Raw genomic sequence first — 11,063 nt, forward strand, 5'->3', positions numbered from 1 at the left:
ACCGCCCCGCGCGTCTTTCCCAGGCCTCCAGTCCCTCGTGGGAAACAAATCCCTCGCCTCTGGGTCCACGCGGCGAGGAAGCGGCCGGTGAGACCCGGAGGACTGGGTGAGGGCTAGGGTGTCCCCGTGCTGCCCGGAAGGCGGGGCGAGCGAGAATTCGGCGGTAGGTAGGGACCCCAAAGCCTGCAGTGTCTGCGGAGTTGAAGTACGGCGGGGCGAGGGCGTCTCTGTCCGAAGGGTCCAGATCCGGCGTGAGAACGCGAGTGCCCGGGCTCGCGGGGTTCATACGAGTCCAGTCCCTGCGCCTGGCGCCTAAGCGCAGTCTTGTGGCCGCGGGTGGGGAGGGAACCGGCTGCGGGGGAAGGGACAGCGCACGCGTGCGTAGCGTTTGTGACGTTTGCCGTGGGCGTGCGCATGACGTTGTGGCGTGTGCGTGTGCGCTTTTTGTGCGCTGGGCGGGCGGGGAGGGGGCGGGACCGCGGGGGGAGAGTGGCTGCGCCAGGTCCTCGACAAATGAATTAGACAGTATTACCTATGGGAGACTCGTTTTTCCTCTCTGTAAATTACGGATATTAGGAATACTTGCCGCCTCAGGTTGTTTTGAGCACTTGCATTGTTTAGGTGCTGTATTTACTGGGTGTGCGTTCCCTGGGAGAGTCCGGGGGAGACGGCGCCTGCACCGGCCCCAGGGCCTCGCTGCCCGTGGAGTGCAAGAGCAAAGGGGCTGGCCTAGCTGCCCACTAGGGCCCCTTTTGGCTCTGATCGTCCCCGTATCCCAACTTATTATTTATACGTTGCGCGTTCGTTTATGTATTATGTATAATCATGGCGCAGTATCCTGAAGCCGTCGGAGTCTGTATGCTGGTGGAAGGTCTGGGACAAGTTTAAGAAGAGAGGTGAGCTGGAGCTGAGGGGTGGGTGCGTGCACGGCTGATAGGAGCGTCACCTCTGGAGAGTCTGAGAGCAGGGATGGGTGAAAGGCTCACGGCCACAGCAGAGGAAATGCTGTCATCATCCCTCTGCGAACACCCGGGATGTCCTGATGAGCTGCTGAGCATCCTCCTCTCGCAGGATGGTAGTGCAGGCACGTCCTACCTGGGTTATCTGTTTTGACCTTATTTGAAAGATGGAAAAACAAAATTGAATTTGAGGAGGTGACTAGTTCAGATCTTGTCAACTGTTAGAGGCACAACCGAGGTTAGAAGTCAAGTCTGCAGTTTCCCGGGCCACGCTGCCCATTTTGTTACTTCTATATCACAGTTTCTCATTAAAAGATCCTTTTGAGGAATTGTTAGCAAATTAGAACAAACATTTTTTAAAAGTTTATCTTGCCTTAAATACTCTGTCCCTTTTTTAGAGGTTTTTTTTTTTTTTTTTTTTTTTTTTTTCATTATCTGACCTCAGGGGATTAATGGTGTTAACAGGTAAATAGATAAACAATATGGCCTGGGGTTTTTTTTCCCTACAGGGAATTTTGACAAATTGATAGTGTTTCTTCCTTTAGATTACTGTTACTTGTTAAACTCATCTTTTCATGTTTTCAATTTTTCTGTGTCACAGAACCTAAATTGGTAATAAATCAATAAGAAATGTTTACATTCACTCAATGAAAAGTGTCATGTCTGAGCTCAGCATATATCGGAGCCACACATGGACATGTAAGTATCTTGTGTGTGGAGCTGTATAGGCAGGTGAATCTTCGAACTGCAAGGCCGATCAAGGCTCTCCTGACATTTCTTCCTTTCTTCTCCTTCAGCTCTCCCTCCTCCACTAAGAGCAGAAAATGAACAAATTCCAGGTGAGATTTTTGTTTATTTATTCCCAGTTTGTTTAAAAATGGATTTTCTGAAGTTTATAAGGATTTATGTTTTGAAAATGGAGAAATAGGCAAAAATTGACATTAAGGGAAATGAAATCAGAGTAGCAAATCCAAAATAGTGCAGCTGGCAAATTAGATGCAGGATTTTTTTTTGAGACGGAGTCTCGCTCTGTTGCCAGGCTGGAGTGCAGTGGTGCCATCTCTGCTTACTGCAACTGCCTCCCAGGTTCAAGTGATTCGTCTTGCCTCAGCCTTCTGAGTAGTTGGGACTACAGGTACATGCAACCACGCCTAATTGATTTTTGTATTTTTAGTAGAGACTGGGTTTCACCATGTTGGCCAGGCTGGTCTAGATCTCCTGACCTAGTGATCAGCCTGTCTCGGCCTCCCAAAGTGCTGGGATTACATGGTGAAGCATTGCGCCTGGCCAGATGCAGGATTTTTAATTTTACGGAATTACCCAAGTTATTACAATGTTATCTCTGATTATTCTCATGACAATTCTGAAATAAATGCAATAAATTGTCTATAAGTATTTCTTGGTAGAAACAAAGAACATAGTTCCAAAGCAGAACTCAGTGCATACGCTTTTCAGGAGATGGAACGCTGAGGTTTGAATAGCCACCTTTCTGATGGTCCTGCTTGATTCAAGAATAAAACCCTGACAATGTGGAGGAATGGAGGGGCTACATGTCCTCAAAATAGTTTTCTCTAAGTGTTTGTGTCAGCTTGTTCTTATTTCTAGGTTGAATCACTGACAGTTCTGACTTGTTTTCTGGGTTTCTCATCTGTGTTTCAATCTGATGAATGCAACCTTGCCCCCTCACCTAAACTCACCTGAATCACTTCTGGCAAAGGCCACCAAATCACACGCAAGGCCAGTGGATGTTTTTGCCTTTGTGTTACTTGCCTGGGCTGCTGCGTATATTGTTAACCATGGTATTTGTTTGGAGAGTCTCCTCTGTTGGTGTCTATAATGCCATCCTCTGAGCTGTCCTTTCCTAACTTTGATTTCCTCCCTAGTCCTCATGAAGGCATCCTTTCTTTTTGCTCCAGACATTTTTATCCATGGGTTTCCATCCTTAGCCTGTGGCTCTTCTTGGTCTGTTTTTCCTGACTGGTTTCATGTTTTTTTTTCCCTTAACAAAGTACTTTTGAATTAATAATATATTTACATGTTTTAAAAAAGTAAGTGACACAAAAGATGTACATAAATAGTCACACTCCCTTTGTCTGTTCATGCAGTTTCTCTAGTAGGGTGACATTTATTTATCATCTAAACTGAGACATTTTCACTGAGAGTGAAAGAGGGCCTATAAATAATTATGCCAAGACAACTGGCCTATATTGGGACAGTCCCAGACATACTGGAATGTGTGGTCATTCTACCATAGATTTTTTTTTTTCTAGTTTCTCATAAACTTTGCCAGTGTTTCTTTATCCAGTTTAAAGAAGATATATATGTATATTGTTATTTCCTTTCTCCCTTTACTTAGAAAGGAATCTGTTATCCCTAGGGCTTATCAAACTTGGATGCAGTTGTGCATCCCTGGCATCTTGTTAACATGCAGAGTCTGGTTTAGTTGACATGGATGGGGTTCTTATTCTGAAGTTCCCATAACCTCCAGCTTAAGCTGATTCTGATGTTCGACATATACTATTTTCCGTTATTCCTTTTTCACTTAACAGCATGTTCCAGATACTTCTATGATAGAACATGAATGGCATTTTCTCTCTATGTTATAATTGCATAGTAATTCAAGTGCAGGTGTCTGTAGTTTATTAAAGTACTTCCAACCATTTGCTGTGACAAACCATGTTGTAATGAATAACCTTATATATTTATAATTTTGTGTGTATATGTTTATATGTTAGATGAATTCCCAGAGCTTGATCAGCTTAGTGAGAATGCCTGTCCTAGAGATAGTATCATTCTGTTTGTCCATTGGCAATGCATGGGAATGCTTATTTCTTCACAGCTTCTCCCATAGAATATGTGGTTCAACTTTTGGATTTTGGGCAACAGATAAGTAAAAAGTGGTATTTCATATAGTTTGCATCTGCGATTTTCTTCACTGAGTGAGGTTGAATACCTTTTCATGTGTCTAAGGGTATCTTGTATTTATTTTTCTGTGAATTTAACCGTTTTTTTTTTTTTTTTAAGACAGAGTCTTGCTCTGTCACCAGGCACCAGGCTGGAGTACAGTGGCACAATCTTGGCTCACTGCAACCTCCGCCTCCTGGGTTCAAGAAATTCTTCTGCCTCAGCCTCCCGAGTAGCTGGGACCACAAATGTGCGTCACCATGCTCAGCTAATTTTTGTATTTTTTAGTGGAGATGGGGTTTCACTATATTGGCCAGGATGGTCTCGATCTCTTGACCTCATGATCCACCCGCCTCGGCCTTCCAAAGTGCTGGGATTACAGATGTGAGCCACCACGCCCAGCCATGAACTTAACTGTTACATCTTTTGCCTATTTTTCTCTTGGGTTTTCTAGTCTTCCCCCCCCCACCCCGCACAGTGTCTTTTACCCCTTTGTATTATGTGAGTTATAAGCCATTATTTTTTGGTATATCATTTGTCTTTTGATAATTGTTCATGGTATTTTTCCCTATGCAGAAATATTGGGTTATTTTTGTTGTCTAGTTTATTAATCTTTATGGTTTTGGACTGACTTACAGCATTTGGAGACACAGTTAGAAAGTCCTTCCTGCTTCATGGGTTTCTATATGAAATATATATATTACATCTATAAATATATATAATACATAAATATTACATATCTTTTTTGAGATAGGATCTCACTCTGTCACCCAGGCTGGAGTTCAGTGGCGTGATCTTGGCTCACTGCCACCCCTGCCTCCACATTACTATTTTCTGATTGGATTGTTTTTAATGTATTGAGTTTTAATAGTTTTTTAAAATTTTCTAGATAGTAATCCTTTGTCAGATATGTGGCTTGCAAATATTTTCTCCATGTCTGTAGCTTATCTTTTCACCTTTCCAGGGTGTTTCACAGAGCAAAAGTTACTTTGATAAGGTCCAGTTTGTCAATATTTTGCTATGGCTGATGCTTTTGTTATCAAATCTTAAGAATTCTTGCTTAGCCCTATGTTCCAAAGATTTTCTCTTATTTTTTTTTATTTTTATTTTTTTTTTTTACAAATTATATAGCTTTATATGTTATGTTTACGTACTTCGCCTATTTACAGTTAATTTTTGTATAAGGTATGAGGTTTACATTGAGGCTCAGTTTTTGCTTATGGATGTACAATTGCTTGCAGTGCCATTTGTTAAAAATTTTTTTCAACAGATTTGTGAAAATTCTATTGGACTGCTTTTGTACCTTTGTCAGAAATCACTTAAATATATTTGTGTGGCCCTATTTCTGGGTTATCTTCTGTGTTCTGTTGGTGTATTATCTATGGCTCTGCTGTCTTGATGACTGTGATCATATAGTAAGCCTTAATATTGAACACAGTGATTCCTTTATTCCAGAAGAATAAACTTCATAGTTGCTTTAGGTATTCTTTTTCTTTTTTGGAGATGGAGTCTCACTCTGATCTCAGCTCACTGCAATCTCCACCTCCTGGGTTCATGTGATTCCCCTGCCTCAGCTTCCCAAGGGGCTGGGACGACAGTCGTGTATCACCATGCCCAGCTAATTTTTGTATTTTAGTAGAGATGGGGTTTTACCATTTCGGCCAGGATTGTTCAATCTTCTGACCTTGTGATCTGCCCACCTCAGCCTCCCAAAGTGCTGGGATTATAGGCTGGAGTCACTGCGCCCAGCTTTAGCTGTTCTTAGGGCCCGGGCCTTATTATATAAGTTTTAGAATAAGCTTGTCTGTTTATAAAAATCCTTGTTAGGATTTTGGTAGGAATTTCATCAAGATACTTATTTTAAGGATAAGATATTTTTTGATTGACTCTGCTGTTTTTTATAGCATATATCTTTCCCTGAATTTAGCATTTTTTTGTATCTTAATCTAGTCATTCATTTAGCAACTATGACTGTTCTCTCTTACTAAATCTTGTTGAATTGCAAACTCTGTTCAAAGAGAGTTGGTATAGTTTAAATTGCTCACTTGTGATATAATGGCTATTTAGTATACAAGGAGTTTTAGGCTCTCCTAGCTGGACATTTAGGGTAGAAGAAAACCAGCCTGAAGTGCTTTCTTGGCCATTGCTTATAGTGTTAACTTATTTCAGCTTGCTTATTGGTGAACTTTAATGTCTTGCTGTGTAGCTGCTCATATGATATTTTAGCTTTAGCTATAATCAGACATGAAAATGTGGTTTACACATTCTTCAATCCTTTAAAATGAACATAGGCCCACCTGACTTGTGTTCTGAGCTACGTAAGAATGTTTCTTTTACAGTTTTTAAATCTATTTAAACTCCCACAGTCATCTGCTAGCTTTTACAGAAGCCAGTTTATCCTGGTGTCTTACAATTGTTCACCACGGTTACCTGCACACCATATGTTCCACTTTTAAAATTTCTTTAAAAAAAAAAAAGGATTTTTTTTGTTGTTGTTGTTTTGATGGAATGTAAGGGTGGTCTACTCCCTAGAGCTTGGCTTGTCTCAGTGTCTTTGGGCTTCTTTCATGAATGAGACTTCTCCTATAGAAGGCCTGTCCAGATTCCTGCCCAGGCATCATGGCTCTTTCTCTGTTGTTGTCTCATTTGGTGCTCCAGATGCAAAGGCAGATTCTGACATTTGTATTGATTTGCAATCCTTGGGCCATTATTTTTGGTTTTGTTTCCTTTTATTGGTATTTTGAAGTATTTCTACTGCTCAGAGATATTTTGGCAAATATATGTAGTTATATCGTTACTATTGTTTTTTGGTTACTATTATTACTATTATTATTTAAAGCCCTTTTTTCCGTCTGGAATTTCTTCTGGAATGATATTACATTTCCACAATCTGTCATCTATGTTTCTAAACTTTTTTTTTTTTTTTTTTGAGACAGAGTTTAGCTCTTGTTGCTGAGGCTGGAGTGCAATGGTGCGATCTCAGCTCACTGCAACCTCTGCCTTCCGGGTTCAAGCAATTCTCCTGCTTCAGCCTCCCGAGTAGCTGGGATTACAGGCATGTGCCACCATGCCCAGCTAATTTTATATTTTTGGTAGAGATGGGGTTTCTCCATGTTGGTCAGGCTGTTCTCGAATTCCTGACCTCAGGTGATCTGCCCATCTTGGCCTCCCAAAGTGCTGGGATTACAAGCGTGAGCCACCACTCCCGGCCCCTTTCTGAACTTTTTCAATTTTTACTTTTTCTAGAGACAGAGTCTTGTTCTGTTGTCTAGGCTAGAGTACAGTGGCATGATCATACTTCACTGAAGCCTCAAACTCCTGGGCTCAAGTGATTCTCCTGCCTTAGCCTCCCGAGTAACTAGGACCACCAGTGCATATCACTGTGCCCAACTAATTTTAAAAACTTTTTTGTAGAGACAAGGTCTTGCTGTGTTGCTCAGGCAGGTTTCAAACTCCTGGCCTCAAGTGCTCTTCCTGTTTTTGGCTTCCCAAAGAGCTGGGATTATAGGCATGAGCCACTGTGCCTAGCCCTGAACTTCTTTATATTTATTTTTATTTCTCTTCTGTATTATCTTCCATATTCATTCTATTTCTAAAACTTCTTTAAAGATCCTTTGAAATTAAAAAAAAATTTTACAATTTGTGAAAATTGTACAATTTCACCACATTTTTAATTTTTTTTTTTTTTCTTTAGAGACAGGATTTCACTCTACCCAGGCTGGAATACAGTGGTGTAGCAGTCAGTCATAGCTCACTGCAGCCTCAAATTCCTGCACTCAGGTGATCCTCCGGCCTTAGCCTCCCAAAGTGCTGGGATTGTAGGTGTGAGCCACCATGTCTGGCCTGTTTTTAATTTCTTACTACTTTTTCTTTCTCTCTGATGGCTTCTTATGGCAGTGTGTTCTCGGTTTATGAAAGAAATAATTTTAAAAATGTTTGAAGATATTAGAATTAATTTTCATTTCTATTTCTTATATTGATTTGGTTTCTTTGCATTCAGTTCTAGTCATCTTGGTGAGTATTCTTTATACTATTGCTTTTCCTCAAATACCTGGTAAATCTTTATTTTCCATTCATACTTAAAAGTGAAGAACTAGTTTGATCAGCACAGGTAGGTAATGTGAATTCACTCAGCTGTTGAGAAATCTGTCCTCTGTTACTGTCTCCCACAATGGAAAGGCTGATTCAAGGATTGTCAGTGAATTGGTAAGAAAACATAATAGGTAAGAAATGAGCAGGTTTCCTGACAGAACCCAGAACATCTCCAAGCTCATGGCTGTGCCTGAAATAGACTTGATGCCTCTGACTTCTGTTTGATCTTACCATTCTGTAACTTTCAGAAATTACTCAAAATGTTTTTCAGCTGAGGTGCTCCTTCCCGGGTGTATTCCTTTTTTTTGGAGATGGAGTCTGTCTGGCTGTGTCACCCAGGTTGGAGTACAGTGGTGTGGTCTTGGCTCACTGCAACCTCTGCCTCCCGAGTTCAAGTGATTCTCCTGCCTCAGCCTCCTGAGTAGCTGGGATTACAGGTGCCGGTCACCACGAACAGCTAATTTTTGTATTTGTAGCAGAGACAGGGTTGCCCCATGCTGTCCAGGCTGGTCTTGAACTCCTGAGCTCTGGTGATCTGCCCATCTCAGACTCCCAAAGTGCTCTGATTACAAACCTCAGCTGAATGTGGTGCAGTGGTATGATCTCGACTACACTGTAACCTCTGCCTCCTGGGTTCAAGCGATTCTCCTGCCTCCGCCTCCCAAGTAGCTGGGACTGCAGGTGTGTGCCATCATGCACAGCTAATTTTTTTTCGTATTTTAGTAGAGATGGGTTTTACCATGTTTGCTAGGCTGGTCTCAAACTCCTGACTTCAGGTGATCCACCCGCCTCAGCCTCCCAGATTTCTGGGATTACAGGCCTGAGCCACCACACCTTGCCTCTTTCATGTTTCTTCACTGATATTTTTGGAGTTAGGATAGATAAATATGTATTTCAGACTAGAAATACCCATTCTTCTTTTAGCTTTTATATTGGAAAATTGTAAACTTACACAAAAGTGAGAAAATAGTATATTTAGCCCCATTTACATACCCATTCTCACCTTTGCCAGTTACTAGCTCAGAGCTACTCCTGTCTCATTTTTACTTTCACCCATTCCTGCTGAGATTATTTTGAATTAAATTCAAGATAAATTTTTTTGGTAAACATCAATAAATATCTCTGAAAGTTGAGGCTTTTTTCCCTTAACTTTTAATGTGAAAACTTTCAAACAAAATAAACACTTGTATAATTTTTACCTAGATTCAGCAGTTAACATTTTTACCTTATTTGCTTTATCTCTCCTCTGCATATACATTTTATTCGGAAGTGTATTTGAAAATAAGTTACTTTACCCCTGAATAAATTTGGTATGAATTTCTTCAGCATAAGAACATTTATTTACCTAACCACAATGCAATTATCATGCTAAGAAAATGAACAGTAATCCATACTATTATCTAAAAACATTGTACTTTTAAGTTTCCCAAAATGAGACAGTGTTTTAAAATAAATAGGATATTAGTGGAGGAGGTTGTGATGAGGGACCATATTCACAAAATGCGTACGTGTATACAGTAATCTTGTTTTTTTTTTTTTTTTTTTAAACAATGTCTCTCTGTGTTGCCCTGGCTGGAGTGCAGTGTTGTGATCACGGCTCACTGTAGCCTCAGCCTCTTAACCTTCCAGGCTCAAGTGATTCTCCTGCCTCAGCTTTCTGAGTAGCTGGGATTACAGGTGCATGCACCACCATGCCTGTTTTTTTTTTTCTTTTTTAATTATACAGATAAGGTGTTGATGTGTTGTGTAGGCTGGTATTGAACTCCTGGGTTCAACTGATCCTTCTGCCTCAGCCAAAGTGCTGAGATTAGAGCCGAGATTAGAGCCATGAGCCACCACATGCAGCCAAATTTACAGTAATCTTTCAAGAATATCTCCCCTAATTTTTTGCTTAAAACAATCTCAAACCTGCAGAAAAGTTGAAAGTACAATACAGTGAAAATGTCTCCACTTTTTGTCTCTGTTAACCAATTACCACATTTGTTATTTATCTATTCCACATTTATTTTCATAACCATTTGAAAATAAATTGTATAGGCATCCATAACACTACAGCATGTTTCATCTAAGAAAAAGAATGATTTCTCTCTATGGAGATGATAATCTTACTGTTTACTACACGATGATTTATCTCCAGATGTTAAAAAGTATCTTTTATTTTTTTTCCGAGTTAGTACCTAGTGAATGAAGTCACATTATGTCCATTTCTCATGCCCTTTAATTTTCTATAATCTAGAGCAGATGTTGCCTCTTTTGTCTGAAATTGACTTTTTTTTTTTTTTTTTTTGAGACAGAGTCTTGGTCTGTCATCCAGGCTGGAGTGCAATGGTGCCATCTTGGCTTACTGTAAACTCCACCTCGTGGTTTCAAGCAATTCTCATGCCTCAGCCCCCCAAGTACCTGGGATTATCAGCATGCTCCATCATGCCCCACTAATTTTTGTGCTTTTAGTAGCGATGGGGTTTTGCCATATTGGCTAGACTGGTCTTGGACTCCTGGCCTCAAGTGATGTGCCTGCCTTGGCCTCCCAAAGTGCTGGGATTACAGGTGTGAGTCCTCGTTCCCAGCCTGAAATTGACATTTTATTTTATTTTATTTTTGAGATGGAGTTTCGCTCAGTTACCCAGGCTGGAGTGCAGTGGCATGATCTCGGCTCACTGCAATCTCCATCTCCCAAGGTCAAGCAGTTCTCCTGTCTCAGCCTTCTTGAGTAGCTGGGACTACAGGCACCTGCCACCATGCCCAGCTAATTTTTGTATTTTTAGTAGAGACAGAATTTCACCATATTGGTCAGGCTGGTCTTGAACTCCTGACCTCAGATGATCTGCCCATATCAGCCTCCCAAAGTGCTGGGATTACAGGCATGAGCCACCACACCAGCCTGAAATTGACATCTTAAAAGAGTATTGACTATTTGAATTTCTCTGATTATGTCTTCATAGTTATTTCATGTTAAAAATTAGTGTCTGTAATGTTACAAAGATGATGTTACTGTGTTTTCATTTCAAACGTGTTATTCTAAACAACCTTTCATTCATCCAATGTTTTTTTTTCCCCATTTATTTATTTTATTGCATTTTAGGTTTTGGGGTACATGTGAAGAACATG

The 11,063-nt window shown here is 40.7% G+C and overlaps 1 protein-coding gene across 4 annotated transcripts in view; it reads left to right on the forward strand.

The window, feature by feature from the left end:
• ZNF248 (zinc finger protein 248) overlaps positions 1 to 11,063 on the forward strand; it is a 31,918-nt gene continuing 20,855 nt past the window's right edge. The window contains exons 1-4 of one of the 4 annotated variants that reach the window (XM_032271737.1): positions 1 to 87; positions 835 to 896; positions 1,561 to 1,658; positions 1,757 to 1,798. In XM_032271737.1, the coding sequence (XP_032127628.1) occupies positions 1,784 to 1,798 (15 nt within the window). In that variant the 5' untranslated portion in view covers positions 1 to 87; positions 835 to 896; positions 1,561 to 1,658; positions 1,757 to 1,783. Of the gene's footprint in view, positions 88 to 440; positions 897 to 1,560; positions 1,659 to 1,756; positions 1,799 to 9,326; positions 9,339 to 11,063 lie in introns of those variants that run through there. The other 3 variants (XM_032271739.1, XM_032271736.1, XM_032271738.1) reach the window with 3 other exon arrangements.

This window comes from Sapajus apella, unplaced genomic scaffold (assembly GCF_009761245.1).
Source record: "Sapajus apella isolate SASKATOON/1434 unplaced genomic scaffold, GSC_monkey_1.0 scaffold247, whole genome shotgun sequence".
Lineage (NCBI taxonomy): Eukaryota > Metazoa > Chordata > Mammalia > Primates > Cebidae > Sapajus > Sapajus apella.